This window comes from Lynx canadensis, chromosome D4, assembly GCF_007474595.2.
Source record: "Lynx canadensis isolate LIC74 chromosome D4, mLynCan4.pri.v2, whole genome shotgun sequence".
Taxonomy (NCBI): domain Eukaryota; kingdom Metazoa; phylum Chordata; class Mammalia; order Carnivora; family Felidae; genus Lynx; species Lynx canadensis.
The window spans coordinates 41,947,447-41,973,846 of record NC_044315.2 but is presented as its reverse complement, the minus strand read 5'-3'; the positions used below and the strand labels follow the sequence as shown (position 1 = coordinate 41,973,846).

General features: G+C 36.0%; 1 protein-coding gene across 1 annotated transcript in view; it reads right to left on the bottom strand.

The window, feature by feature from the left end:
* CNTLN (centlein) overlaps nucleotides 1-26,400 on the bottom strand; it is a 312,305-nt gene that overhangs the window by 207,899 nt on the left and 78,006 nt on the right. Inside the window, exons 3-5 of the mRNA XM_030293937.2 lie at nucleotides 23,299-23,383; nucleotides 3,893-4,027; nucleotides 3,103-3,282 (exon numbers count right to left, since the gene is read on the bottom strand). Of these exons, the coding sequence (XP_030149797.1) occupies nucleotides 3,103-3,282; nucleotides 3,893-4,027; nucleotides 23,299-23,383 (400 nt within the window). The remainder of the gene's footprint in view (nucleotides 1-3,102; nucleotides 3,283-3,892; nucleotides 4,028-23,298; nucleotides 23,384-26,400) is intronic.

Here is a 26,400-nt window from a genome sequence, read left to right as displayed (position 1 = left end):
ACTAGGCAATGATTTCTCACCAGAGCATGGGTAACAAAAAAAAAGGGTAGATAAATATCATCAAAATGTAAAACATTTATGCTTAAAAACACCATTAATAAAGGAAAAACAACACCAAGAATTAAAGAAAACAGTTTCAAAATATACAGCCAAAAAAGAGACTTGTATCCAGAAGTATACACAAAAGAGATTTGTATGCAGAATATATATGCATTTCTTCAAAAACAGACAAATAGCCAATACCACATCCAAAGATGCTCAACATCATTAGCCATCAGGGAAACGCAAATGAAAAGCACAATGAGGTTATCACTTAACATCCACAGAAATGACTATAATCAAAAAGACAGGCAATAACAAGTACTGATGAGCACAAAAAGAAATCAGAACTCTCATACATTGCTGTTCACAATGTAAAGTGGTGCACCTGTTTTTGAAACAGGTTCCTTAAGTTCCTCAAAAACTTAAAAGCAGTTACAATATGACCCAGTATTCTCACTCTTTGGTATGTACCTAAGAGAAAGAAAAATACATGTATGTATACATGAAATCCTGTACACAAATAGTCATAGCAGCATTATTCAGAACACAAATGTCTATCTACTAATGGTAAAGAAATAAAATGTAGGATATCTATGTAATGGAATATTATTCAACAAAGAAAGGAATGTGGTACTGATAAACATGCTACAACATGGATAAACACTGAAAACATTATTCTAAGTAGAAGAACTCAGTCACAAAAGACACTATGATTTCATTTATATGAAATTTTAGAACAGAAAATATATTGAGAAAGAAAGCAGCTTACTGGCTATCAAGGGTTGCAGAGAAAAGGGGGTAAATTCAGAGTGATTGCTAAAGGCTACAGGGTTTCTTTAAGAAATGATGAAAATGTTCTAAAAGTAATTGTGATAATAGTTGCACAACTCTGCACAAACTAAAAACTGCACTTGGACTGTGAACTTTAAATGGATTAAATGTGAATAATATGCCAATCAATATTTTAGAAAGGAAAGAAAGATTCAAAGTGTTCTTAATGTGCAATGTAATTATGTAACTTAGAAAAATCTAGAAAATGTACAAATTTTTAGAATAAGGTAATTTGAAAAAAAAATTGTTGAAAAGAAGGTTAAGATAAAATAAATCAGTAACAGTCTTGTCTTCCCGAAATAATCAGTTAAAATATAATTTAAAATATTACTTACCCTTATACAATTTGACAATATTAGTAGCTATTAATAAATTGAATAACAGTGGACAGTGCCATTTTAAGAATACATCTTATTCCATATACATGAATGTTAGGGTCACAATTCTCCCAAGATTAATTCATAAATTAAGTGTGATTCCAATCTACTTCCTAACAGAATTTTTCAGTAAAACTAATAAAATCGTTCTTAAATATTATAAGACAGTGAAGAAGCACATACAGGGCTTGGGACTTACAAAAATAAGAATAAAGAAGACTTCCCTGCCAAACAATGAGTCAAATTACAAAACCACAATATCTAAAACCATGAGAATAATAAGATTTCCAGAAACAAACCGATACACACACGGAAACTTTGAGATATGAGAGAGATTGAATAACAAATCAATTAACTATTAAATAAATGGTGTGAAACAACATATCCCAAAATAAATTCTAAGTAGATTACAGACTTTAGGGTAGGGAAAGGTTTAGCATCTAAGATTCCTAATGCAAAAACATTAGAAAATATTAAAGAAGAAAATAATAAAATAGACTCTTCCAAATTCACAAACTTTTCAAAGTCCAATTCACCTTATTCAAGAGTCATGGAACAGAAAGTATTTGTAATATATATATATTTGTAATATATATATATATATTTGTAATATATATAAATATATATATATATAAAAGTATTACTATCCAGAGTAAATAAAAAATGTCTACAAGTTAATAAGACCAAACCTACTATTAAAAAAAAAAAGTCACAGAACCAAAATTCACAGCCAATCACAGAATGAACTATTTAAGTGGAAAACAGTCATCAATGATTCGAAGAGTATCATCAAATAATCATGTACCCATGAATTTAACACAAGTGCAACTTAGCCTTATCGCACTACCACACAGCTTAAAGGATGCAGGGAAGCAGAAACTGATATAAAAATTGAGAAAGAAAATGCACCAGAATTCAATTTTCTCAATGGCTCAGTCATTCCCTGATGGTACACTAATAGATTTAATGTATTTTCTTAAATATGTGCAACAAATTGATTCACACACTCAGAAATAGACATCCCTTCACCTCTAAAATAATCACACACACATATCCATACTTAGTATGCTTTAATAGCCATATATATGTATATATGTATGTGTATGTGTGCTTATGTTATATATTCTTTTTATGTGTGCATACATAGAGGCACTATCATATTTACTAGCATGAAAATTTGTTTCTAGCCTTTTCAATAAAGTCTATGAGAAACCTGAAATTTGATGGGAAAAAAAATTAACAAAAATATTCTCAAAACAAAGAGAAAGCCACAAAAAAGTACTATTTTGAAAAATACTGATGAAAAAAGATATCAGACTATTATGAAGATTGACTGTACCTTTCATCTTCTATGAAAATAAAATTTTACTATGAATAAGGCCCTTTTAAGTCAAAGGAAAGCATCATCTTTAAAAGACACATGAGTATTTTTCAACTGTTTTATGCTTTTTTCACATTTTATTTTTTAAAAGACCTGGAAAATACATTCTTAAAACTCTATTGTAATGAATTCTAGCTATATTTATAAATTTAAGCTCTAGCTGAAAAATGTCAAACCTCATGATTCTAAATATGTTTTTCCAAAACATGTTTTATTTCAAAATGCTATAGCCTTTATTTTTTAATGATTACATTTTAGATAACTATTTGAAGTCAGTTTCCTGCTTTGCAACATCAATTTTTAAAAAGCTGTGGGTCTTAAGTGAAGGAATATAAATTAATGCTGGTCCCCACTGGTGGATTTGAATATATAACTTGTTATTTAAAGAAAATCACATGTAATAAACTTCCTATAAGAAGTTAGATCCAAAATAACGGCATTATTCTTATTCCCTCCATTCTCATTGCCTACCTTTATTTTTGCATCAATGCTATATTTTTCTTTTCTCCAATGTGCTTCTTGCTTCCTCAGTTTCTCCAGGTCATTTAGCAGGTCAGCGCAGCGGGTACTTAATTTCTCATTTTCCTCCTCCAGAGTTTTTATAACCAGTCTGTTTTGCTCTTCCTTATTCTGTACACACTCCTTAGTGTCCTGTAGAACAGTACCACAAGGGCCGATAAACAAAACAAAACAAACAACAACAAAAAAAGGTGAGAACTAATCAGCAAATATAAACTGTGCAGTTTTACCCTCACAGCAGCTTCTTCTATATTTGATGGCCAAGGTCACCTGTATACTTTTATTGGCCTCTTTTCATGCAGGTGGATGGGTCATATTTTTTCACTGGATGACAGCTTTGATGAGTACACATTTGCAAAGAGCCCATTAATTGATCAAGCTGCCTTTGATGCCGTCCCCAGCTATTTTTGAGACCCACACAGACATATCCTCCCAGACCTGGGTTTTATCAATTAATAATGCCAGTCCCATCAGAATCTAATTACAAGAAGCCACATATTCACACTCCTACTTTCTTAGCTCCATTTCCATCATTAACTATTTATCTGAAAGTTATAAAGCTTGGAGTCTTATCTTTAAAGCATCTTTCTCAGTTTTTGCATGTGAGAAAACTGTATGGTACAGCAGGGCCTAAGGCAATTTTTCCTCCAAGCTTGTCACTTTCTGTGCCACAAAGGCTGACAAAGCTTAAAGTAGGACTTCAAAGTAAGAGTACTGTAAAACTATGTAGAAGCCAACACACCTTAGCTTCCTGACTTTTATCTTTAAATTTCTTCTGCAAGTCGCTGAATTCTTTCCTTAAGAAAACGTTTTCTTCATCCACTGCAATCTTCCGTTTTACAAGGTCATTTATTTCCTTTTTTAGTCCTGTTTCTCTCTATGGAAAAAAAATCACAATTATTGGTGAGTTGGTACTTCTAAGAAAAAATTATTTTATTTACAAAGTTTTAGATTTTGACTGATAATATTAGGATTAACTAGCTTTCATAATAATGTCTACTTTCACAATTCTTATTTCTGGTGACATGCCCATCAATATTCAAGTAAACAGTGCAAGTATGGTATCTGTTTATTAAAGATGAAGGACACATACAAACTGGATACCAAATGTTAAGCCACAGTCAGAAAGTAAATTTTTGGGATTTAGATGCAAAACAGAAGGAAAACAAAATTTTATAAAACATTCCAATCAAAGAAAATGTGTATGTAACTAAGATAAGAATTACCCTCTTATTTGAGTATGATTTCGAAGAAAACATTTTTTAAAGAAACAATTACAGATTTGTGAAGGCATAAATAATCTTCAAGACTGAAAAATGGCAAGTCTGTTTTCGTACCAAAGATATCTTGCTGTGTAGGAAAATAATTCAGAATATTCAAACTGCCATAATTTTTAACTGAATGTCCTTTTTACCTGCCAGAGATACCTAAATAACACATAATCACAGGATGTGTCCATGACTCAATTCTTAATTTCCCTCTTACTTCTACAGTTTTCCTCTCAGAAAATTTACCCACTCTTGGCTTTTTGTCTCATCTCTGTCTGAGAGAATAACTAATCTACAATGCAGCTTTGACTCTCTCTCAATCACTAATGCCATATTTGCAACTTTTTATATAATACCTCCACTTGGATTATCTGCTGGAACCTTAAACTAACATGGTAAAACTGAAATCCATATCCTTATACTATCTCTTTCTATACTTCTTCAACCTTCGTCAAGCCAACTTTTGTTCATTTTTTTCAACTAACATTTATTAAGCATCCATTACATGCTTACACACTTTTTGAAAACCTCCAGGTCATTCTTAACAGTACCTTTTCCCAAAGCCCCGTCTGCCTATCAACCAAGAAGACACATCAAGATACAACATGGTGTTCTGTTATTAACTGGTATGCTCACTAGAAACCCCTGACCTTCATTCCATCTCTTATCTATCACTGATGCTCATCTGATCCTTAATTACCAATTTATTTTGTACTCCCATATTTGCTCCTTATTAAATATGCTCCAAATGACATGAGGATGAACTGAAACTTAGGGTGAGGTTCAGGGATAGGATGAAAAATGGGGTAAGTCTTAGGAATGAAGTGAGGGTATCTACTATATTCCTATTTTTTAAGCTGTAATGTTAACTGTTGATTTTACTTTACTTCAAATTAAAAATATTTTAAATACTGGATACATACAAAAATAATCTGTGATAAATATATATAAAGGTATTAAGAGCAGAGTAAAAAGAGCAGCCTTGTATCCACAACCACTCAATTAAGACACACAACTCTACCATTGCCTTTGATGTCCTCTGTAGGTCCCCCGATCCTCTGACATTTCTATAGCCTTCAGGGCAAAGCACTGTCTTACAATTTTGGTTTTTATCCTTGTCTGGCCTTTCTTTATAGTTTGGAGACATAAATATCCCTATTTGATATATTATACGGTTTACCTTACTTTTGAACTTTATACAAATTAAATCATACTACACATATTCTGTGATGTGCTATTTTTCGCTCAACATATGTTCCCAAATTCATCCATATTGATAGGTGTAGCTGCAATTCAATTACCTTGGTGTATAGTATTATTCTATTATATAAATATACTATAATATATTTATCTATCTCTTGTCAGTGTATATTTCAGCTGCTTCCCATTTTGGGAAAAGGGGTATACAAACAATGCTGCTATAAACACTCTTAAACAAGTCTCCTGATACAGATGAGCAAGAATTTCTCCCAAGCAGTATTTTTCAAACTACAGATTGCAATCGAGTAATGGGTCATTAAATCAATTTAGTCATCACAATCAGCATTTTTAAAAACTGGAATAGAATACAATAGAAAATATCAAAAATGTAAGCATAAATTCTTAGCAAAAAAACTATGCCAAAGGAAGAGAATTATGAAAGAAGCAGACACATTAAATTGCTCTTAAATTTTTTGTTTTTGATTTGTTTTATTTAAATATTATGAAATTCATATTTGATACATACTTTATTATATTTTACCTTTATTACACATAGTAAGAACTATTGTTATATGAAATTTTTATTTCATTGTGGGTGCACTGGGGTCATTAGGGAAAATGTATTTTTTTCAGTGTAGGGGTCATATTAATAAAAGTTTGAAAAACATTGCTTAAGAATATATTTGGGGGTAAAACTGCTAAGTCATAGGCTACAAGCACTTCAAGTGTTCTCTCAGTTCCACAGCTACACCAACACTTGACTCTCAGGCGTGGTATTTTTTACAAATCCAATAGGTATACACGGCTCCTCTACATAGTTTTAATTTTTGTTTCCCATTTGAATTGTTAGGGCATATCAAGGTGTGCCTGACATCAATCAAACAGCTTAAAAATAGATGCATAAATGTGGCCCATCCACAACTCATAGCCCATTTTTCTATTCTCATCTAAATGTTACCTCCTTCAAGATTCAATATCCACCTCTCTCCATGAAGGCTTCCCCAAATGTTACAGTAATTTCTGCCTTTTCTAGATTTCTGTCTTGCCCATATTATTAATTTGACACATTACACACTATCTATGTACTCATAATGTTTTCCAAAACAGATTAGTAAATGTTTATGAATGACATTGACATAGAATGAAAAATTCAATCATGTGAACACTAAGACTGTTTACAGGCTATCTAGAGACCTCTCCTTTGAAAAGAGAACTGACAAAACTTGAGCATCTTCATCTATTCTGGAAATTATTTAGACTTTAGGAAGGAAAGAACACTGAAGCAAATGATTTAAGTTTTAGAAGGGTTTGTCCATTCATGTCAGCTAACCTTAACAGGAACTGACAACTTAAACACCACCAGCAAGCCCCTTCATAACAATTATTTAATAATTTGAATTCTGGCATTTGAGTGAATTTAACAATCAACAAGGACAAATATAGACTTAATTTTTAAATAAAGAAGTATAATGCAGTGAGAAATTAGTTAACCCAAACTATCAATATTCTTATAGTTTGATAAATCTGATATTATGTTAAATAATCATGAAAGTAATAATTAAGACAAAGATGCACTCCCAATAAAAGACAACCGATAAATCAAACCTTTCAAGAACTATGAAATTTTGTATAACGCAAAATATTTTCCTAATAAAATATGCTCTTTGAGATCTACTTGAAATAATGAAATCACAGGTATATACAGCTACAGTTCATTTTAAAATTTAGCTTAATGAAACTTTTCAACAAACTTCTCTGGATAGAGTACATTTTGAATGGTATGGCTTGAGTTAATATTAAACTAGCAAATAGAATGCTGAGGAACCATAAACCATAAAGGGTGACAAGAGAAAATATGTCTGGAACAAATAATTTATTATGGATAAGACATGAAATGAATAATTCACATCACGGTCAAGAGAAGTCTATGGAGTAAGATGAGGATGATAAAGAGTATGACGCAGAAAAAAGGGGAAAGGAGGGGCAGCAGCATAAGACCTAAAATTCTATCAAGCAATACTTCAGCATAGTTAATGTATTATTTATATGACCTACTTTCAAGTAGGCATGAAAGTTTTAATAAAAAACAGAAGTTATGAAGCCATAACTAAAACAACGGTAAAGCGAGAAAAAGGAAAAGGTAAGAGATCTAACTGTAACTGAGAACCAAAACTTATTTCTGAGCTTCCTATAAGGTAAAAGAAAAAAAAAAGGGTGGGGGCAGGGAGATAACGTTAAAGAACAATCATCATCTAATCAAATACAATATACTAGGCTGTTATCAGAGTTATCTAATGTAATACTAGAAGGGGAATTTATTACATGATTTTTTTATAACTATTTGTGACAAAGCTAAGGCAGTATCTTATCAAAAAAGTTACAGGCAATGTTTTACACTATCATCAATAAAATATAAGTTATAATATTAGATTGCACTCTTATGAAAGTTTTTTTCTGCAACCAGCTAAAAAAACTGTGTATGTGTGTGTGTGTGCGGCATGCACACAACTTCCTAGAAATTTGACTGGATACCTAAGTAAGACTTAAATAAGCTATAGGAATTGTTATTTTTTTAAGTTAATTTATTTATTTTGAGAGAGAGAGAGAGAAAATGCACATGTGCTCTGCAAGGAGCAGAGGGGGAGAAAGAATTCCAAACAGGTTCCATGCTGTCAGCACAGAGCCTGATGCAGGGCTTGAACTCATAAACTGTGAGATCATGACCTAAGCCAAAATCAAGAGTCAGACTCTTAACTGACTGAGCCACCCAAGTACCCCCGGAATTGTCATCCTTAAGTATTAACTCTATACCACAGGCTGTAAGTCTTAAAAATTAAGAGCTACTTAATAAAAACACAATGGAGAAACTTCCAGGTTCCACTCAAGCATGTAAAGCACTTGGAAGTCATCTCTCCTGATTACACAACATGGAAAAAGTTGAACTAATTAAAACTCAAAAACTCTTTTTGGATCTACCAGAGAATTGGGGACATAGAGCAAACTGCTGTTCCAAAAACTAGAGAAACAGACAGATATAAAAAGAGAATGGCAATATACCAGAGCAGGAGCCCAGGAGCAGTAAAATCCATGGAAATCACTACCAGGGTAGAAAAATTAAATCTGTAATTAACAGATTGCTGGAGGATCAAAGTAGACAAGTTTTAACAGTTAAAAAGCCCAAAAAAGCCCAATTTTAGGTGACTTTCACCAGAGCCAAATCAACCTGGCTAAAGGGAAATACCTAACTCCAACACCCTCTAGCCTTCCTATTAATCCAAGGGAGGGGGGAGAAACAGAAGCATTTGTGAAGGTCACATTGTAGGGACACAAGCTCACTAAAAGATTGAAACCTAATCAGAGTATAGAATACTTCATCTCCCCCTGACACTGGACCACCATACCCATAGGGCTTCTGTATAACAAGGGAACACAATGGAAAAAAAACTGTGCATCTCAGACAGTACTTAAGAAGCTTGTAGAAAAACCCAAAAAAAGGACAGCAAAACAAAGTTTAGCCTCTGAAACATACAACTACAGCAAACGGTAAACACAGCCTAAGCCCTAGCCAGATAAACAGAAAACCTCACAGTAAAGGCCTATTTACCTCACTACTTTTTACCCATTTAGTTAATTTTAAGTGTCAACTTGCGTATGCCATAGTACCCATGGTATCTAGTTTTTTTTAAATTTCTTTTTAATGTTTATTTTTATTTTTGAGAAAGAGAGAGAGAGACAGAGTGCAAGCAGGGCAGGGTTAGAGGGGGAGACACAGAATTGGAAGCAGGCTCCAGGCTCTTTCTTGGCTGTCAGCACAGAGCCCAACACAGGGTTCGAACTCATGAACTGTGAGATCCTGACCTGAGCTGAAGTCAAAAGCCCAATCAACTGAGCCACCCAGGCTCCCCATGGTATCAAGTTTTTGATAAAAACACAAGTCTAGATGTTGCTGTGAACATATTTTTCAGGTATGATTAATATTTAAATCAGTGACTTTGAGTTAAGCAGATAACCTCTCCATAATGTGCCTGGGCTTCATCCAGTCAACTGAAGATGATAAAACAAAGGGCTATAGTCTTCTGAAGAAGAAGGAATTCTCCCTCCAGAATGCTTTCTGATTGAGTTGCAAAATCAACTCTTCCTGGGTCTCCACCCTGCCAGCCAGTCTTGCATAAATCAGACTTGCCAGCCCCAAACTGCATGAGCCAATGCCTTCAAATCAATCTCTCTTTCTAGAAAGACAGATATAGGTAGATACATACACATATGCATATACCTCTATCACTTCTGCTTCTCTGAAGAACCCTGACTAATACAGAGTTTGGCCCCATTTAGGACTTCAGTCTTAAAATTACAAAGACATGGATACTGTCAGCAACCTGAATGAGCTTAGAAGCAGATTTTTCCCAAATCAAGCCTCCAGATAAGAGCAAGCTGAAAGGAAACCCTGAGTACAACCATGAGATACTGAACAGACAATCTAGCTATGTCCAGACTCCTTTTTTTTTTTTTTTGCTATTAAAGTGAGAACATTTTATTTTTTAGCCTGATGCTTTTATTTATTTTTTGTTTTTTATATTACATATAATTTATGTCAAATTGGTTTCCATATAACACCCAGTGCTCATCCCAACAGGTGCCCTCCTCAATGCCCATCACCCACTTTCCCTTCTCCCCTACCCCCCCCCCCATCAACCATCAGTTTGTTCTCAGTATTTAAGAGTCTTATGGTTTGCCTACCTCCCTCTCTGCAACTTTTCCCCCCTTCCCCTCCCCCTGGTCTTCTGTTAAGTTTCTCAGGATCCACATATGAGTGAAAACATATGGTATCTGTCTTTCTCTGCCTGACTGATTTCACTTAGCATAATACTCTCCAGTTCCATCCACGTTGCTACAAAGGGCCAGATTTCATTCTTTCTCATTGCCAAGCAGTATTCCATTGTATATATAAATCACATCCTCTTTATCCATTTGTCAGTTGATGGACATTTAGGCTCTTTCCATACTTTGGCTATTCTTGAAAGTGCTGCTATAAACATTGGGGTACAAGTGCCCCTATGCATCAGTACTCCTGTATCCCTTGGGTAAATTCCTAGCAGTGCTATGGCTGGGTCATAGGGTAGATCTATTTTTTAATTGTTTGAGGAACCTCCACACTGTTTTCCAGTGTGGCTGCACCAGTTTGCATTCCCACCAACAGTGCAAGAGGGTTCCCGTTTCTCCACATCCTCGCCAGCATCTATAGTCTCCTGATTTGTTCATTTTAGCCACTCTTCCTGGCACAAGGTGGTATCTCAGTGTGGTTTTGATTTGTATTTCCCTGATGAGGAGTGACATTGAACATCTTTTCATGTGTCTGCTGGCCATCTGGATGTCTTCTTTAGAGAAGTGTCTATTCATGTCTTCTGCCCATTTCTTCACTGGATTATTTGTTTTTCAGGTGTGGAGTTTGGTGAGTTCTTTATAGATTTTGGATACTAACCCTTTGTCCGATATGTCATTTGCAAATATCTTTTCCCATTCCGTCAGTTGCCTTTTAGTTTTGCTGATTGTTTCCTTTGCAGTGTCGAAGTTTTTTATCTTGATGAGGTCCCAATAGTTCATTTTTGCTTTTTAATTCTCTTGCCTTTGGGGATGTGTTAAGTAAGAAATTGCTGCGGCTGAGGTCAGAGAGGTTTCTTCCTGCTTTCTCCTCTAGGGTTTTGATGGTTTCCTGTCTCACATTCAGGTCCTTCATCCATTTTGAGTTTATTTTTGTGAATGGTGTAAGAAAGTGGTCTAGTTTCATTCTTCTGTATGTTGCTGTCCAGTTCTCCCAGCACTATTTGTTAAAGAGACTATCTTTTTTCATTGGATATTCTTTCCTGCTTTGTCAAAGACTAGTTGGCCATACTTTTGTGGGTCCAATTCTGGGGTCTCTATTCTATGCCATTGGTCTATGTGTCTGCTTTTGTGTCTGTAATCATACTGTCTTGATGATTACAGCTTTGTAGTAGAGGCTAAAGTCTGGGATTGTGATACCTCCCGCTTTGGTCTTCTTCTTCAAAATTACTTTGGCTATTCGGGGTCTTTTGTGGTTCCATACAAATTTTAGGATTGCTTGTTATAGCTTTGAGAGGAATGCTGGTGCAATTTTGATTGGGATTGCATTGAATGTGTAGATAGCTTTGGGTAGTATTGACATTTTAACAATATTTATTCTTCTAATCCATGAGCATGGAATGTTTTTCCATTTCTTTGTATCTTCTTCAATTTCCTTCATAAGCCTTCTATAGTTTTCAACATACAGGTCTTTTACTCTCTGCAAGTTCACTTTAAAATTCAGGGAAAAAAACACGTGAATAAATAAAAATATACAAATTTTCTTATCTTATCTTACAGTGTGCAGTTGATGTGTATTATATAGATTTTTCAGAATATGTTAGAATTAAGAAGTATATCATTAAATATAAAGTAATAAACTTAGTCATGAAAAGAACTGATATAGACTCTAAACCTCCCAAACTATCAACACAAAAATGCATGCACACACATACCCACAAACATACACAAATGAAAAATACAGCAAATGTAAAAAGCTAAGAAAACGTTAAAAACAGAAAGCATAAGTTTAGTCATAGAACAAAGACCAAATAAATATGTTATATCAAGAAATGCAGATGGGATAAACCTACCTTGAAAAAAGTAAAGATGTGGGTACCTGGGTGGCTCAGTTGATTAAGTGTCTGACTCTTGATTTTGGCTTGGGTCATAATCTCACGGTTTGCAATATTGAGCCCCATGTCAGGCTCCATGCTGACAGCACAGAGCCTGCTTGGGATTCTCTCTCTCTCTCTCTCTCTCTCTCTCTCTCTCTCTCTCTCTCTGTCTCTCTCCCGTGCATGGGTGCATGGACTCTTTCTCCCCCCCCCCATCTTGCTCAATGATAAATAAATAAACTTTAAAAAAAAAAGGTAAAAATGTATATAGATTGAGTCAAAACTCACTTCCAGGGAATATGGTAATATAGGAGAATCCTATGCTCACCTTGTCCCACAAATACAATTAGATAACATCCATATCAATGTAAATAACCCAGAAAATAACCTGAAGATTGGCAGAACAGACTTTCCACAGCTAAATTCAGAGAAGAGGTTACATTTAAGAAGGTAGGAAGGGCAGAGATGTGGTTGGGAGCTAAAAGGACCAAGAGGGCTGTAAGTGGGAAGGACAGACTCTGCAGTATTGGAGAGACCAAACAAACAGAACCTCATACCAGGTGCAGGGAACCTACATGGGGAAGACAATCCCTATAACATTTGGCTTAAAAAAACAGAGGGGCATAATTTCATGAGTTCTTACAATCAGTGGGGCTTAACACCTGGAACTTTAAAAACCATCAGGCTTGGCTCTAGGAGAGCCAAGAGGGCAAGAGGAAACTGATTCTCCACCTTAGAGACAGCACAACAAAGAGGCCCACAGAGATACAGCCCAGAAGCAGCATTTGAAAAATGTCTGGGGTATTTGGGAAAAGATTTCTTTACTAATCTCAGAGGCTGTGCTGGAGGGGCAGAGATCTTTGGGAGACTTCTCCAGGAACAAAGGAGTTAGGTGGTGCCATTTCTCTCTCCACCAGCCTAGAGATACAGAAACCTGCTGGAATCAGTGTTGCCCCAAAACTCTCCACCTAGATTGCTAACAGCACACATCTCCCTTCCTACTGACCCCCCAACCATGCTTTTGTGGATCTACACCCCCCAACCTTGGCAGGCATTCTGGGCAGCTGTGGGTCCCCTCCTCCAATGGACAGGTTTGGACCTTGCTGGCACTCTCTGTGCCCTGCCCCCACATTCTCCTATGGACTCAACCCCTCTAATCCTACAGCCATTTTCTAAAGCAGCTCCAGGTCCCCTTGCACAGCAGACCTGTACAAACCTTGCTAACACTGTGCTCCCTGCCCCCTTGTTCTCCTGCAGACCTGTCCCTTCCAATACATCCTTAGCAGGAGCCTATCAAAAGCAGTACCAATACATCCTTAGCAGGAGCCTATCAAAAGCAGTACCACAAGCCTAGCAATGTGTCAGTAGACTGAATAGGAGCCAGTACCAATCCAAAGTTACTACTGTTCCAAGGAGAGGGGAAGAACCACACACACCAGGGGCTGGAGCCCCAGCAGTGGATTGGGAGAAGATAATCTGGTTTGACTGCAGGTCCTCAGCAGTGAAAGCTTCTCAGGGAACAATATAGGGAAAGCAATCTGAGTTCAGTGCTACTACATCTCTGGCAAATGCCTAGTCTGACTCAACTCAAGCCCAAGGTGGCCCCAAGACTGGCTCAACAACAACACAGGGACCAAATCCTGCCAACAACAGGCAAAGAGAACCACGGCAGACAACTGGACTGAAAGGCAAAAGAGGCTCAGCCACAACAGTAGGACACAAGCACCACACATAAGAGACTCCTTTGAAGAGCCAGGTTCTTGTGACCAGGGGACAATGCACTGCAGGGCACTACGAGACTTCTTTATAAGGCCACTACTTCAAGAGCAAGAAATGTAGCTGACTTTCTTAATACATACAAACAGACACAGAGAGATAGACAAAATGAGGAGACACAGGAATATGTCGCAGATAAAAGAAAAGGACAAAATCACAGCAAGAAACCTAAATGAAATGGAGATGAGTGATATGCCTGATAGAGAATTTAAATGATCATAAAGATACTCAATGGACTTGAAAAAAGAGTGGGAGTGGAGGACCTCAGTGAGACCCTTAAGAAAGAGACAAACAACATAAAAAAGAACCAAACAGAGAAGAAGAACTCAATAACTAAAATTAAAAATACACTAGATGGTATAAACAGGAGACTAGAGGAAGAAGATGAACAAATCAGAGATCTGGAGGAAAGAGTAATGGATAGTAATGAAGCTGAACAGTAGAGAGAGCAAAAAATAATAATACAATGCTGAGGGAACTCAGCAACTCCATCAAGTGGAGTAATAACATCAAGTAATAACACTCCTATTATAGGGATCCTAGAAGAAGAGAGAAAAAAGGGGACAGAATTTTTATTTGAAGAAATAACAGCTCAAAGCTGCCCAAATCTGGGGAAGGAAACAGGGATCCAGACCCATGAGGCACAGAGAGCCCCCAACAAAATCAACTCAACGAGGTCCACACAATGACATGTAATAATAAAAATGGCAAAAAGTAATGATAGAGAATTTTAAAAGCAGCAAGTGAAAACAGTTAATACAAGGGAAACCCCATAAGGCTATCAGCTGATTTTAGCAGAAACTTTTCAGGTCAGAAGGGAGTGGCATGATATATTCAAAGTGCTGAAAGAAAAAAACCTGCAGCCATAAACATTCTATCTAGAAATCTATCATTCAGAACAGGAGGAGAGACCAAGAGCTTCCCAGACAAAAAATGTTTAAAGAATTCATCACCACGAAACCAGCCTGTAAGAAATGTTAAAGGGGACCCTAAATTGTAAGGAAAGGCCATAGCTAGGAGTAAGAAAAGTAGGATGCACAAAAGCAATAAAAATGAGTACATCTGTAAAATTCAGTCAAGGGATTCACAAAATAAAAGGATGTGAAGTATGACACAATGTACCTAAAATTTGGCAGGAGAGAGAAGAAACAAATGAGTTCAAACATAAGTGACAATCAATATAATATAAACTGCTATATGCACAAAATGTTATATACCTAATGGTTATATAACCTAAGGGTAACCACAAATCAAACACCATAACAGATATGAAAAAAAATACAGAGAAAGGAATCCAAGCATATCACCAAAGAAAGCCAGCAAATTGTGAGAGAAAAGAGAAAGAGAAGAATAGAAAAGAACTACAAAACAACCATAAAGCAAGTAACAAAATAGCAATAAGTACATACCTATCAATAATTACTTTGAATGTAAATTAACTAAACACTCTAATCAAAAGACATAGGATGACAGACTGGATAAAAAAGCAAGACCCACCCATAGGCTGCCGATAGGAGACTCATTACAGAACTGAAGACACATGTAGATTGAAAGTAAAGACATGGAAAAACATGTATCATGTAAATGGAATTTAAAAGAAAGTTGGGTAGCAATACTTATATTGAACAAAATAGACTTTAAAACAAAGAATGTAGTAAGAGACAAACAAGAACACTATATAATCATAAAGGACACAACCCAACAAGAATATATAACATTTGTAAATATTTATGCACACAACATGGAATCAGCCAAACACATAAAGCTGCTAATAACAACAAACAAAAGGAAATAATCAATAGTAATACAATAATAATAGGGGACTTTAGCACCCCACTTACATCGATGGATAGGTCATCCAAACAGAAAATCAACCAGATGGATCTAACATACATTCAAAACATTCCAGCCTAAAACAACACAATACACACCATTTTCAAATGCACATGGGACGTTCTCCAGAACAGATCACATATTAGGCCACAAATCAAGTCTCAACAAATTCAAAGAATCGAAGTCATACCATGCATCTTTTCTGACGACAATGCTATGAAACAAGAAAAGAACCTTAAGAAAAAAATCTGGAAAGGGGTGTCTGCATGGATTAGTTGGTTAACCATTCAACTTTGGTTCAGGTCATGATGTCAAGGTTGGTGAGTTCGAGCCCTGCGTCTTGCTCTGTGCTGACAGCTCGAAGCCTGGAGCTTGCTTCAGATTCTATGTCTCCCTCTCTCTCTGCCCCTACCCCAATCACATTGTGTCTCTCTCTCTCTCTAAAATAAATAGTGAATTCACTAATTCTGTGAATTAGTACTAATTCACTAATTTAGAATAATAGTCATAAAATTAATCGCTGGGCTTGAAAACAGTATAAAGGACAGCAGAGAATCTCTTGCTCCAGAGATCAAGGGACTAAGGAACAGCCAGGAGGAGCTAAAAAATGCTATCAATGAACTGCAAAATAAAATGGAGACAACTACGGCTCGGATTGAAGAAGCAGAGGAGAGAATAGGTGAACTAGAAGATGAAATTATGGAAAAAGAAGCTGAGAAAAAGAGATATAAAAAAAATGCAGGAGTATGAGGGGAAAATTAGAGAACTAAGTCATGCACTAAGAGAAATAATGTACACATAATTGGTATTCCAGAGGAGGAAGAGAGAGGGAAGGGTGCTGAAGGTGTACTTGAAGAAATAATAGCTGAGAACTTCCCGGATCTGGGGAAGGAAAAAGGCATTGAAACAAGAGGCACAGAGAACTCCCTTCAGCCGGAACCTGAATCGATCTTCTGCATGACATATCATAGTGAAACTGGCAACATACAAGGATAAAGAGAAAATTCTGAAAGCAGCTAGAGATAAACGTGCTGTAACATATAAAGGGAGACCTATAAGACTCGTGACTGATCTCTCTACTGAAACTTGGCAGGCCAGAAAGGAATGGCAGGAGATCTTCCATGTGATGAACAGAAAAAATATGCAGCCGAGAATCCTTTATCCAGCAAGTCTGTCATTTAGAATAGAAGGAGAGATAAAGGTCTTCCCAAACAAACAAAAACTGAAGGAATTCATCACCACTAAACCAGCCCTACAAGAGATCCTAAGGGGGATCCTATGAGAAAAAGTACCAGGACATCGCTACAAGCATGAAACCTACGGACATCACAATGACTCTAAACCCATATCTTTCTATAATAACACTGAATGTAAATGGACTAAATGTGCCAACCGAAAGACATAGGGTATCAGAATGGATAAAAAAACAAGACCCATCTATTTGCTGTCTACAAGAGACTCATTTCAGACCTGAAGACACCTTCAGATTGAGAGTGAGGGGATGGAGACCTATTTATCATGCCACTGGAAGTCAAAGCTGGAGTAGCCATACTTATATCAGACAAACTAGACTTTAAATTAAAGGCTGTAACAAGAGATGAAGAAGGGCATTATATAATAATCACAGGGTCTATCCATCAGGAAGAGCTAACAATTATAAATGTCTATGCGCCAAATACAGGAGCCCCCAAATATGTAAAACAATTACTCACACACATAAGCAACCTTATTGATAAGAATGTGGTAATTGCAGGGGACTTTAACACTCCACTTACAGAAATGGATAGATCATCTAGACACACGGTCAATAAAGAGACACACGGTCAATAAAGAAACAAGGGCCCTGAATGATACATTGGATCAGATGGACTTGACAGATACATTTAGAACTCTGCACCCCAAAGCAACAGAATATACCTTCTTCTCGAGTGCACATGGAACATTCCCCAAGATAGATCACATACTGGGTCACAAAACAGCCCTTCATAAGTATACAAGAATTGAAATCATACCATGCATACTTTCAGACCACAATGCTATGAAACTTGAAATCAACCACAGGAAAAAGTCTGGAAAACCTCCAAAAGCATGGAGGTTAAAGAACACCCTACTAAAGAATGAATGAGTCAACCAGGCAATTAGAGAAGAAATTAAAAAATATATGGAAAGAAACGAAAATGAAAATACAACAATCCAAACGCTTTGGGATGCAGCGAAGGCAGTCCTGAGAGGAAAATACATTGCAATCCAGGCCTATCTCAAGAAACAAGAAAAATCCCAAATACAAAATCTAACAGCACACATAAAGGAAATAGAAGCAGAACAGCAAAGACATCCTAAACCCAGCAGAGGAAGAGAAATAATAAAGATCAGAGCAGAAATAAACAATATAGAATCTAAAAAACCTGTAGAGCAGATCAACGAAACCAAGAGTTGGTTTTTTGAAAAAATAAACAAAATTGATAAACCTCTAACCAGGCTTCTTAAAAAGAAAAGGGAGATGACCCAAATAGATAAAATCATGAATGAAAATGGAATTATTACAACCAATCCCTCAGAGATACAAGCAATTATCAGGGAATACTATGAAAAATTATATGCCAACAAACTGGACAACCTGGAAGAAATGGACAAATTCCTAAACACCCACACTCTTCCAAAACTCAATCAGGAGGAAATAGGAAGCTTGAACAGACCCATAACCGGCGAAGAAATTGAATCAGTCATCAAAAATCTCCCAACAAATAAGAGTCCAGGACCAGATGGCTTCCCAGGGGAGTTCTACCAGACGTTTAAAGCAGAGATAATACCTATCCTTCTCAAGCTATTCCAAGAAATAGAAAGGGAAGGAAAACTTCCAGACTCATTCTATGAAGCCAGTATTACTTGATTCCTAAACCAGACAGAGACCCAGTATAAAAAAAGAGAACTACAGGCCAATATCCCTGATGAATATGGATGTAAAAATTCTCAATAAGATACTAGCAAATCGAATTCAACAGCATATAAAAAGAATTATTCACCATGATCAAGTGGGATTCATTCCTGGGATGCAGGGCTGGTTCAACATTCGCAAATTAATCAATGTGATACATCACATTAATAAAAGAAAAAATAAGAACCACATGATCCTGTCAATCGATGCAGAAAAGGCCTTTGACAAAATTCAGCAACCTTTCTTAATAAAAACCCTCGAGAAAGAAAGAACATACTTAAACATCATAAAAGCCATTTATGAAAAGCCCACAGTTAACATCATCCTCAATGGGGAAAAACTGAGAGCTTTTTCCCTGAGATCAGGTACACGACAGGGATGTCCACTCTCACCGCTGTTGTTTAACATACTGTTGGAAGTTCTAGCATCAGCAATCAGACAACAAAAGGAAATCAAAGGCATCAAAATTGGCATAGATGAAGTTAAGCTTTCACTTTTTGCAGATGACATGATATTATACATGGAAAATCCGATAGACTCCACCAGAAGTCTGCTAGAACTGATACATGAATTTAGCAAAGTTGCAGGATACAAAATTAATGTACAGAAATCAGTTGCATTCTTATACACTAATAATGAAGCAACAGAAAGACAAAAAAAGAAACTGATCCCATTCACAATTGCCCCAAGAAGTATAAAATACCTAGGAATATATCTAACCAAAGATGTAAAAGATATGTATGCTGAAAACTATAGAAAGCTTATGAAGGAAATTGAAGAAGATACAAAGAAATGGAAAAACATTCCATGCTCATGGATTGGAAGAATAAATATTGTCAAAATGTCAATACTACCCAAAGCTATCTACACATTCAATGGAATCCCAATCAAAATTGCACCAGCATTCTTCTCGAAACTAGAATGAGCAATTCTAAAATTCGTATGGAACCACAAAAGGCCCCGAATAGCCAAAGTAATTTTGAAGAAGAAGACCAAAGCAGGAGGCATCACAATCCCAGACCTTAGCCTCTACTACAAAGCTGTAATCATCAAGACAGCATGGTATTGGCACAAAAACAAACACATAGACCAATGGCATAGAACAGCAACCCCAGAACTAGACCCACAAACGTATGGCCAACTAATCTTTGACAAAGCAGGAAAGAATATCCAATGGAAAAAAGACAGTCTCTTTAACAAATAGTGCTGGGAGAACTGGACAGAAACATGCAGAAGGTTGAAACTAGACCACTTTCTCACACCATTCACAAAAATAAACTCAAAATGGATAAAGGACCTGAATGTGAGACAGGAAACCATCAAAACCCTAGAGGAGAAAGCAGGAAAAGACCTCTCTGACCTCAGCCGTAGCAATTTCTTACTTGACACATCCCCAAAGGCAAGGGAATTAAAAGCAAAAATGAACTACTGGGACCTTATGAAGATAAAAAGCTTCTGCACAGCAAAGGAAACAATCAACAAAACTAAAAGGCAACCAATGGAATGGGAAAAGATATTTGCAAATGACATATCGGACAAAGGGCTAGTATCCAAAATCTATAAAGAGCTCACCAAACTCCACACCCAAAAAACAAATAATCCAGTGAAGAAATGGGCAGAAAATATGAATAGACACTTCTCTAAAGAAGACATCCGGATGGCCAACAGGCACATGAAAAGATGCTCAACATCGCTCCTCATCAGGGAAATACAAATCAAAACCACACTCAGATATCACCGCACGCCAGTCAGAGTGGCCAAAATGAACAAATCAGCAGAATATAGACGCTGGCGAGGATGTGGAGAAACGGGAACCCTCTTGCACTGTTGGTGGGAATGCAAATTGGTGCAGCCACTCTGGAAAACAGTGTGGAGGTTCCTCAAAAAATTAAAAATAGACCTACCCTGTGACCCAGCAATAGCACTGCTAGGAATTTACCCAAGGGATACAGGAGTACTGATGCATAGGGGCACTTGTACCCCAATGTTTATAGCAGCACTCTCAACAATAGCCAAATTATGGAAAGAGCCTAAATGTCCATCAACTGATGAATGGATAAAGAAATTGTGGTTTATATACACAATGGAGTACTACGTGGCAATGAGAAAGAATGAAATATGGCCCTTTGTAGCAACGTGGATGGAACTGGAGAGTGTGATGCTAAGTGCAATAAGCCATACAGAGAAAGACAGATACCATATGGTTTCACTCTTATGTGGATCCTGACAGACTTAACAGAAACCCATGGGGGAGGGGAAGGAAAAAAAAAAAGAGGTTAGAGTGGAAGAGAGCCAAAGCATAAGAGACTCTTAAAAACTGAGAACAAACTGAGGGTTGATGGGGGGTGGGACGGAGGGGAGGGTGGGTGATGGCTATTGAGGAGGGCACATTTTGGGATGAGCGCTAGGTGTTGTATGGAAACCAATTCGACAATAAACTTCATACATTGAAAAAAAAACTTTGAAAAAAAATAAAATTAAAAAAATAAAAATTTAAAAAAAGGCAAGAACTGTAACTTCGAATTTTCCAAAGGACCATCACAGAATAGTATATACATTTAACATATTATACTTTGTAGAAAGTTATAACCATTACTGAACAAAAATATACATGATTTTGGCAAATTAGGGCCTCTAAAAAAAATTAGGAGGCCTAAAAACAAATAATTTCTCTTATGGAAATTTAATATTTTATCCCCGAGCTAAGTGATTCTGCTCAAAAAGGTAAATAGTTAAATAGTATATCCCTCAAGAAAGAGGAAGCACAAAAAGAATTTAGCAAAGGGGAAATATACTATCATTTTTAAAAGTCAACATTTTTAAAAAATGGTATGCTATAGCTATCTAGATTTGGTAACCTGAGCATTCCCTAAAGCACTCACTGCAAACTTAACACCCAAGAATATCAAAGAGTGGCAAAATGCATTCTCTTCCATAGAATAGAGCTGTAACTGAAGAATAGATTGCTCAGTCTGGTTCTTTATCTTCCCTAACCTCCAGAATCTCGGGGTGGCCAATATGGCTAGTTTTTCTCAATCTAGTGTGAGTACAAATGACACTTGGCACTTCTAAGTCATATGGTTATATCTATTAGGCAGCTTAGCCTAGGCATATAACAGTATTTATCCATCTTAGACTCCATTTTAATGTTTTTTGATATTCAGGTAGAAAACACAACATTTCCCCCCCCAGAGCAAACAGACTAAAATATTATTTCTAAAATTTTACCATTATGGTATCAATTATGATATTTCCTATGAGGAAAACACAACATTGGAGAATGTATAAACTTCAAGCTTATATGTCATAAAAGAATGCATTGTTCCATTTTAGAAAGATATTCTATGGATGTAGAGAACATAAAAATAATTGGATCTTTTATCTAAGTTAACTTCCACTTTAAGTTTTTTGTTTTTTTTTTTTAATTTTTTTTTTCAACGTTTATTTATTTTTGGGACAGAGAGAGACAGAGCATGAACGGGGGAGGGGCAGAGAGAGAGGGAGACACAGAATCGGAAACAGGCTCCAGGCTCTGAGCCATCAGCCCAGAGCCTGACGCGGGGCTCAAACTCACGGACCGCGAGATCGTGACCTGGCTGAAGTCGGACGCTTAACCGACTGCGCCACCCAGGCGCCCCCACTTTAAGTTTTTTGATAAAACAACTTTATAACAACAACCAAACTTAGATCAAAGTTCTCATAAAACTTTAATTGGCTAGGAAGGAAAATAGAGTCAAAACTCAAAGATCATAGTTTCCAAAAAGAGCCTCCATTTACCCTAGAAGAATTATGGGCAATTTAGCCCACAAGGAACAACTGGGTACAAAATGAATTTAAGTATTTTATCACAATAGAGGCCATTCTTACAATAAATTTCTTTCTCCTTCATTTTTGAGATGTATACTTTGAAAATGGTTCTGGGAAGCACTGATAACATGGATTTTTGCAGTGAAATATCCTGATTATATAATTACATATAATTTTATTATATATGTAATTGTATAATTAACTGATTATAGATAAGACATAAGAAAGCACAGTTTTCAAAAGATCAAATGGAATCATTCCTGTTATTTGTTGATCCTTTCTATGAATGAAACCATCTGAAAATTTACAAGTTTCAATGATACTGCTAATAATACAATGATAACTGGTAATAATAAAAGGCAAAATTCAATAGAACAATGAATAATTGCTAGTTACTACTATAAAACCATAACACTATCTTAAGAATTTTAATGAATAAATGACATAGCCCATTAATTCGGACAACAGGCTATAAGCAAATTACAATAGTGAAGAATATCTGGCCATAGTAGTTTCAAAATAGTGATGGTTTGAGATTATTACCCTGATGTTCTTAATGAATTTTTTTAATTAAAAGTAATTGCAAATATCTACTACCTGAAAAAATATTCTTAGTATTTTCTGTTACACCAACCTGTTCCAATTCTTGTATTTTAGCATCCTTCACTTGCAGAATTTCTAAAACTTTTCTGTCTTTAGCTTCAGATTTCTGTTTTTCTCTACAAAGAAAAATAAGGGAGAGTTTATTAGTTATAATTGGTAGTTAATCCTTTAAATTTTTACATCCTGAAAATGAGTATCACTTTAAAATATAGAAAATTAAATTATCTGGGGTTGACAGCCCTTTCAGAATTAATCAGAAACCATATGGCAAGTGACAACAACTTACAAACTGCTGACAACTAAGACAACTTCATACCAAAAGAACAGTTTAGTTTCCAGATTTAGATCCATGATTAAAAAAAAAAATACGCAACACATTTAATCTTGATCACAACCACCCTATCATCAATTTAAAATAAGTCAATATGTTCTTTATTTTTTAATGTTTATTTATTTTTGAGAGAGAGAGAATGCGAGAGAGAGAATGCAAGTGGGGGAGGGACGGGGCGGGGAGAATTCCAAGCAGGCTCTGCACTGACCACAGAGAGCCTCATGCAGGGTTTAAACTCACAAACCGCGAGATCATGACCTGAGCCAAAATCAGAGCCTAACCAATTGAGATACCCAGGCACCCAAAGTCAGTATGTTCTTAACATAAGCACTTTATACACACAATTAAATTAAGAATAAAATATCATTTTTTTAAGTAAAAGACTCAAAAGAGAACTAGAGACTTACTAGTAACTTTTAATAACGTTTTAACAACTTAAAACGGGATAAAAATTTACCGGACATTTATTTATATTTTAAAACACTTTAAAAAATAAGTAAAATAAATAGAAATCTATACTTAAATCACTCAGGAGTGACAAAGTATACAGGAAAGTTAGAAGAAAAGAACCCTCAACTGGGAAACAGTGAAATGAAGCGAAGGGCCCTAGAAGGTACAAAGGAATATCAGAATGAAGAGACACCAATCAGAAAAGCACAACACTGGTTTAAGAGATAAATTCAGATGATACACTAGTACACTTAAAAAATTTTAAATTAGACTTCCAATAACCTAGCATAATAAGTTCACACTTTGAGGCAATTCTCTGTTCTCTAAGTTGATACTATTATTAGAAAAACATAAAAGAAAAAATTAAGGAAACACAGCCACGTCTCTAAGGATTGCAAACTAAACAGAAATACAATGCTACAAACAAGGATGAAGGTGCTGTGTACTGTCCAGATCCAGATGTGGGCTAAGGTGAAAAAGAGCTTGGCTCCTGAGGGTAACTGCTAATGAAAGTGCCCTGCCCAATATAGGGAAGCATAGCTAACTAAGCTCATTGTTTGAATCCAGAGACTAGGGTGGCGCCCCGAACTTCTGAAAGGAGTCTGGAAAAAGTCTTTCCCCACCCTTGCTTGGACTAAGGCTTATATGAAAGTTTAGAAAGGCAAACGTTTATAGATAAAATCCCAATCAGGCACTGAGCCAAAACACTCCATAGCCGAGGTACTAAATTTAACAAATCCTCTGTGTCATTATTGGCTAAGAGCCTCACACTACAAATATAAAACCTATTTCAGGATGGGATGAGGGTGACAATTTAGTGGCAAACACAAAATTTTTAGAGAAAAAAAGGCATTAGGCAAGGCAGGGTAGTGGAGAAAGGAATAAGAGAACAGTAACATCAACCCTCCTACTCAAGGTTTATCACAAAAAATCCAACAAAACACAAGAAGAAAACACACACTCTAAATTCACATACAACACATGCAAACACTGACTGAATCATTCAAAGAATCAATCACTCTAGACAAAATTAAAATAACACAACACACTGAAAAAGACTTTAAGGGGCGCGTGGGTGGCTCAGTCATTTAAGTGTCCGACTCCTGATTTCAGCTCAGGTCATGATCTCACAGTTCCGTGAGTTCAAGCCCACGTCAGGCTCAGTAGCACAGAGCCTGCTTGGGATTCTCTCTCTCCCCGTCACTCTGCCCCTTCTCTACTCACGCTGTCTCTGTCTCTCTCAAAAATAAATAAAAATAAAGACTTTAAAGTAAGGATTTATGACCTAAAAGAATGACTACAATTAAAAACAGAAACAATAAATAGATCTTAAAAAATATATTGAAAACCTTGCAAATAAAAATTACAACCACTAAATCAAAACACAATTCAATGGGCTTAGCTCAAAACTAGATGTAAAAAGGGAGTAAGTGAAATGGATAATAACAATGAGAAATTCATCCAGAACACTGCATACAGAAATGAGATGAAAAATATAAAAACACAGTTAAGACATGTAGGTCTTACTTGAAACTCCCAGCATATGCCTAAAGAGTTCCAGAAGCAAAAAAAAAAAAAAAAAAAAAATGGGATGAAAGATAAAGCGGTATTCTTAGGAGATAATTTCTGAGAATGTTTTAGAATTAAGTAGAATCCTCAGATTGAAAGAATACCTACCAGAATAAATACCTAAAAAACAAACAAACACACATTTACACATTAATCCATCATTCACTTAATGAGTGTTTATTGAGCATTTATTATATGCTCGACTTCATTCTAGGGAATAGAGAATGGCAGCAAACAAAATAAACCAAGTGCCGTCTTGATGGAATTAACATTCTAGCTCATAGATGCTGAAAATAAATGATATATAAGTGAATATATAGTATGCCAACTAGCTATATGTATAGCTATATGTATAAGCTATATGTATAAGAACAATAAACTAGGGTAATGCAGAAAGGGATGCCTCGTCTTAGAGAACTGGGAAGCAAAAAGAAGGCTGTTGCTATTTTATAAAAATGACTGTTCTTAAAGATATGTGACCAGAAAATTAAAGGAAGGAATTAAGAGTCATAGAGATTTCAGGGAAGAGTTTTCCAGGCTTTGGGAAAAGTAGCAAGAGCAAAGATACTGAGGCAAGAGCACAATTGGTGTAGCCAAAGAACAGCAAAATAGTAACGTCCATACAAGGGGAGAATGGTGGCTGAGGACAGAATAGTCACTGGGAATAAAGCAGTATATCGCCTTTTAAGCCCTATGAACTTTAGATCTGACTCCCAATAAAATTGGAACAGAGAGGATAGTTTTGAGTAGGGAAATAATACAATAAGAATTAATATTTCACAA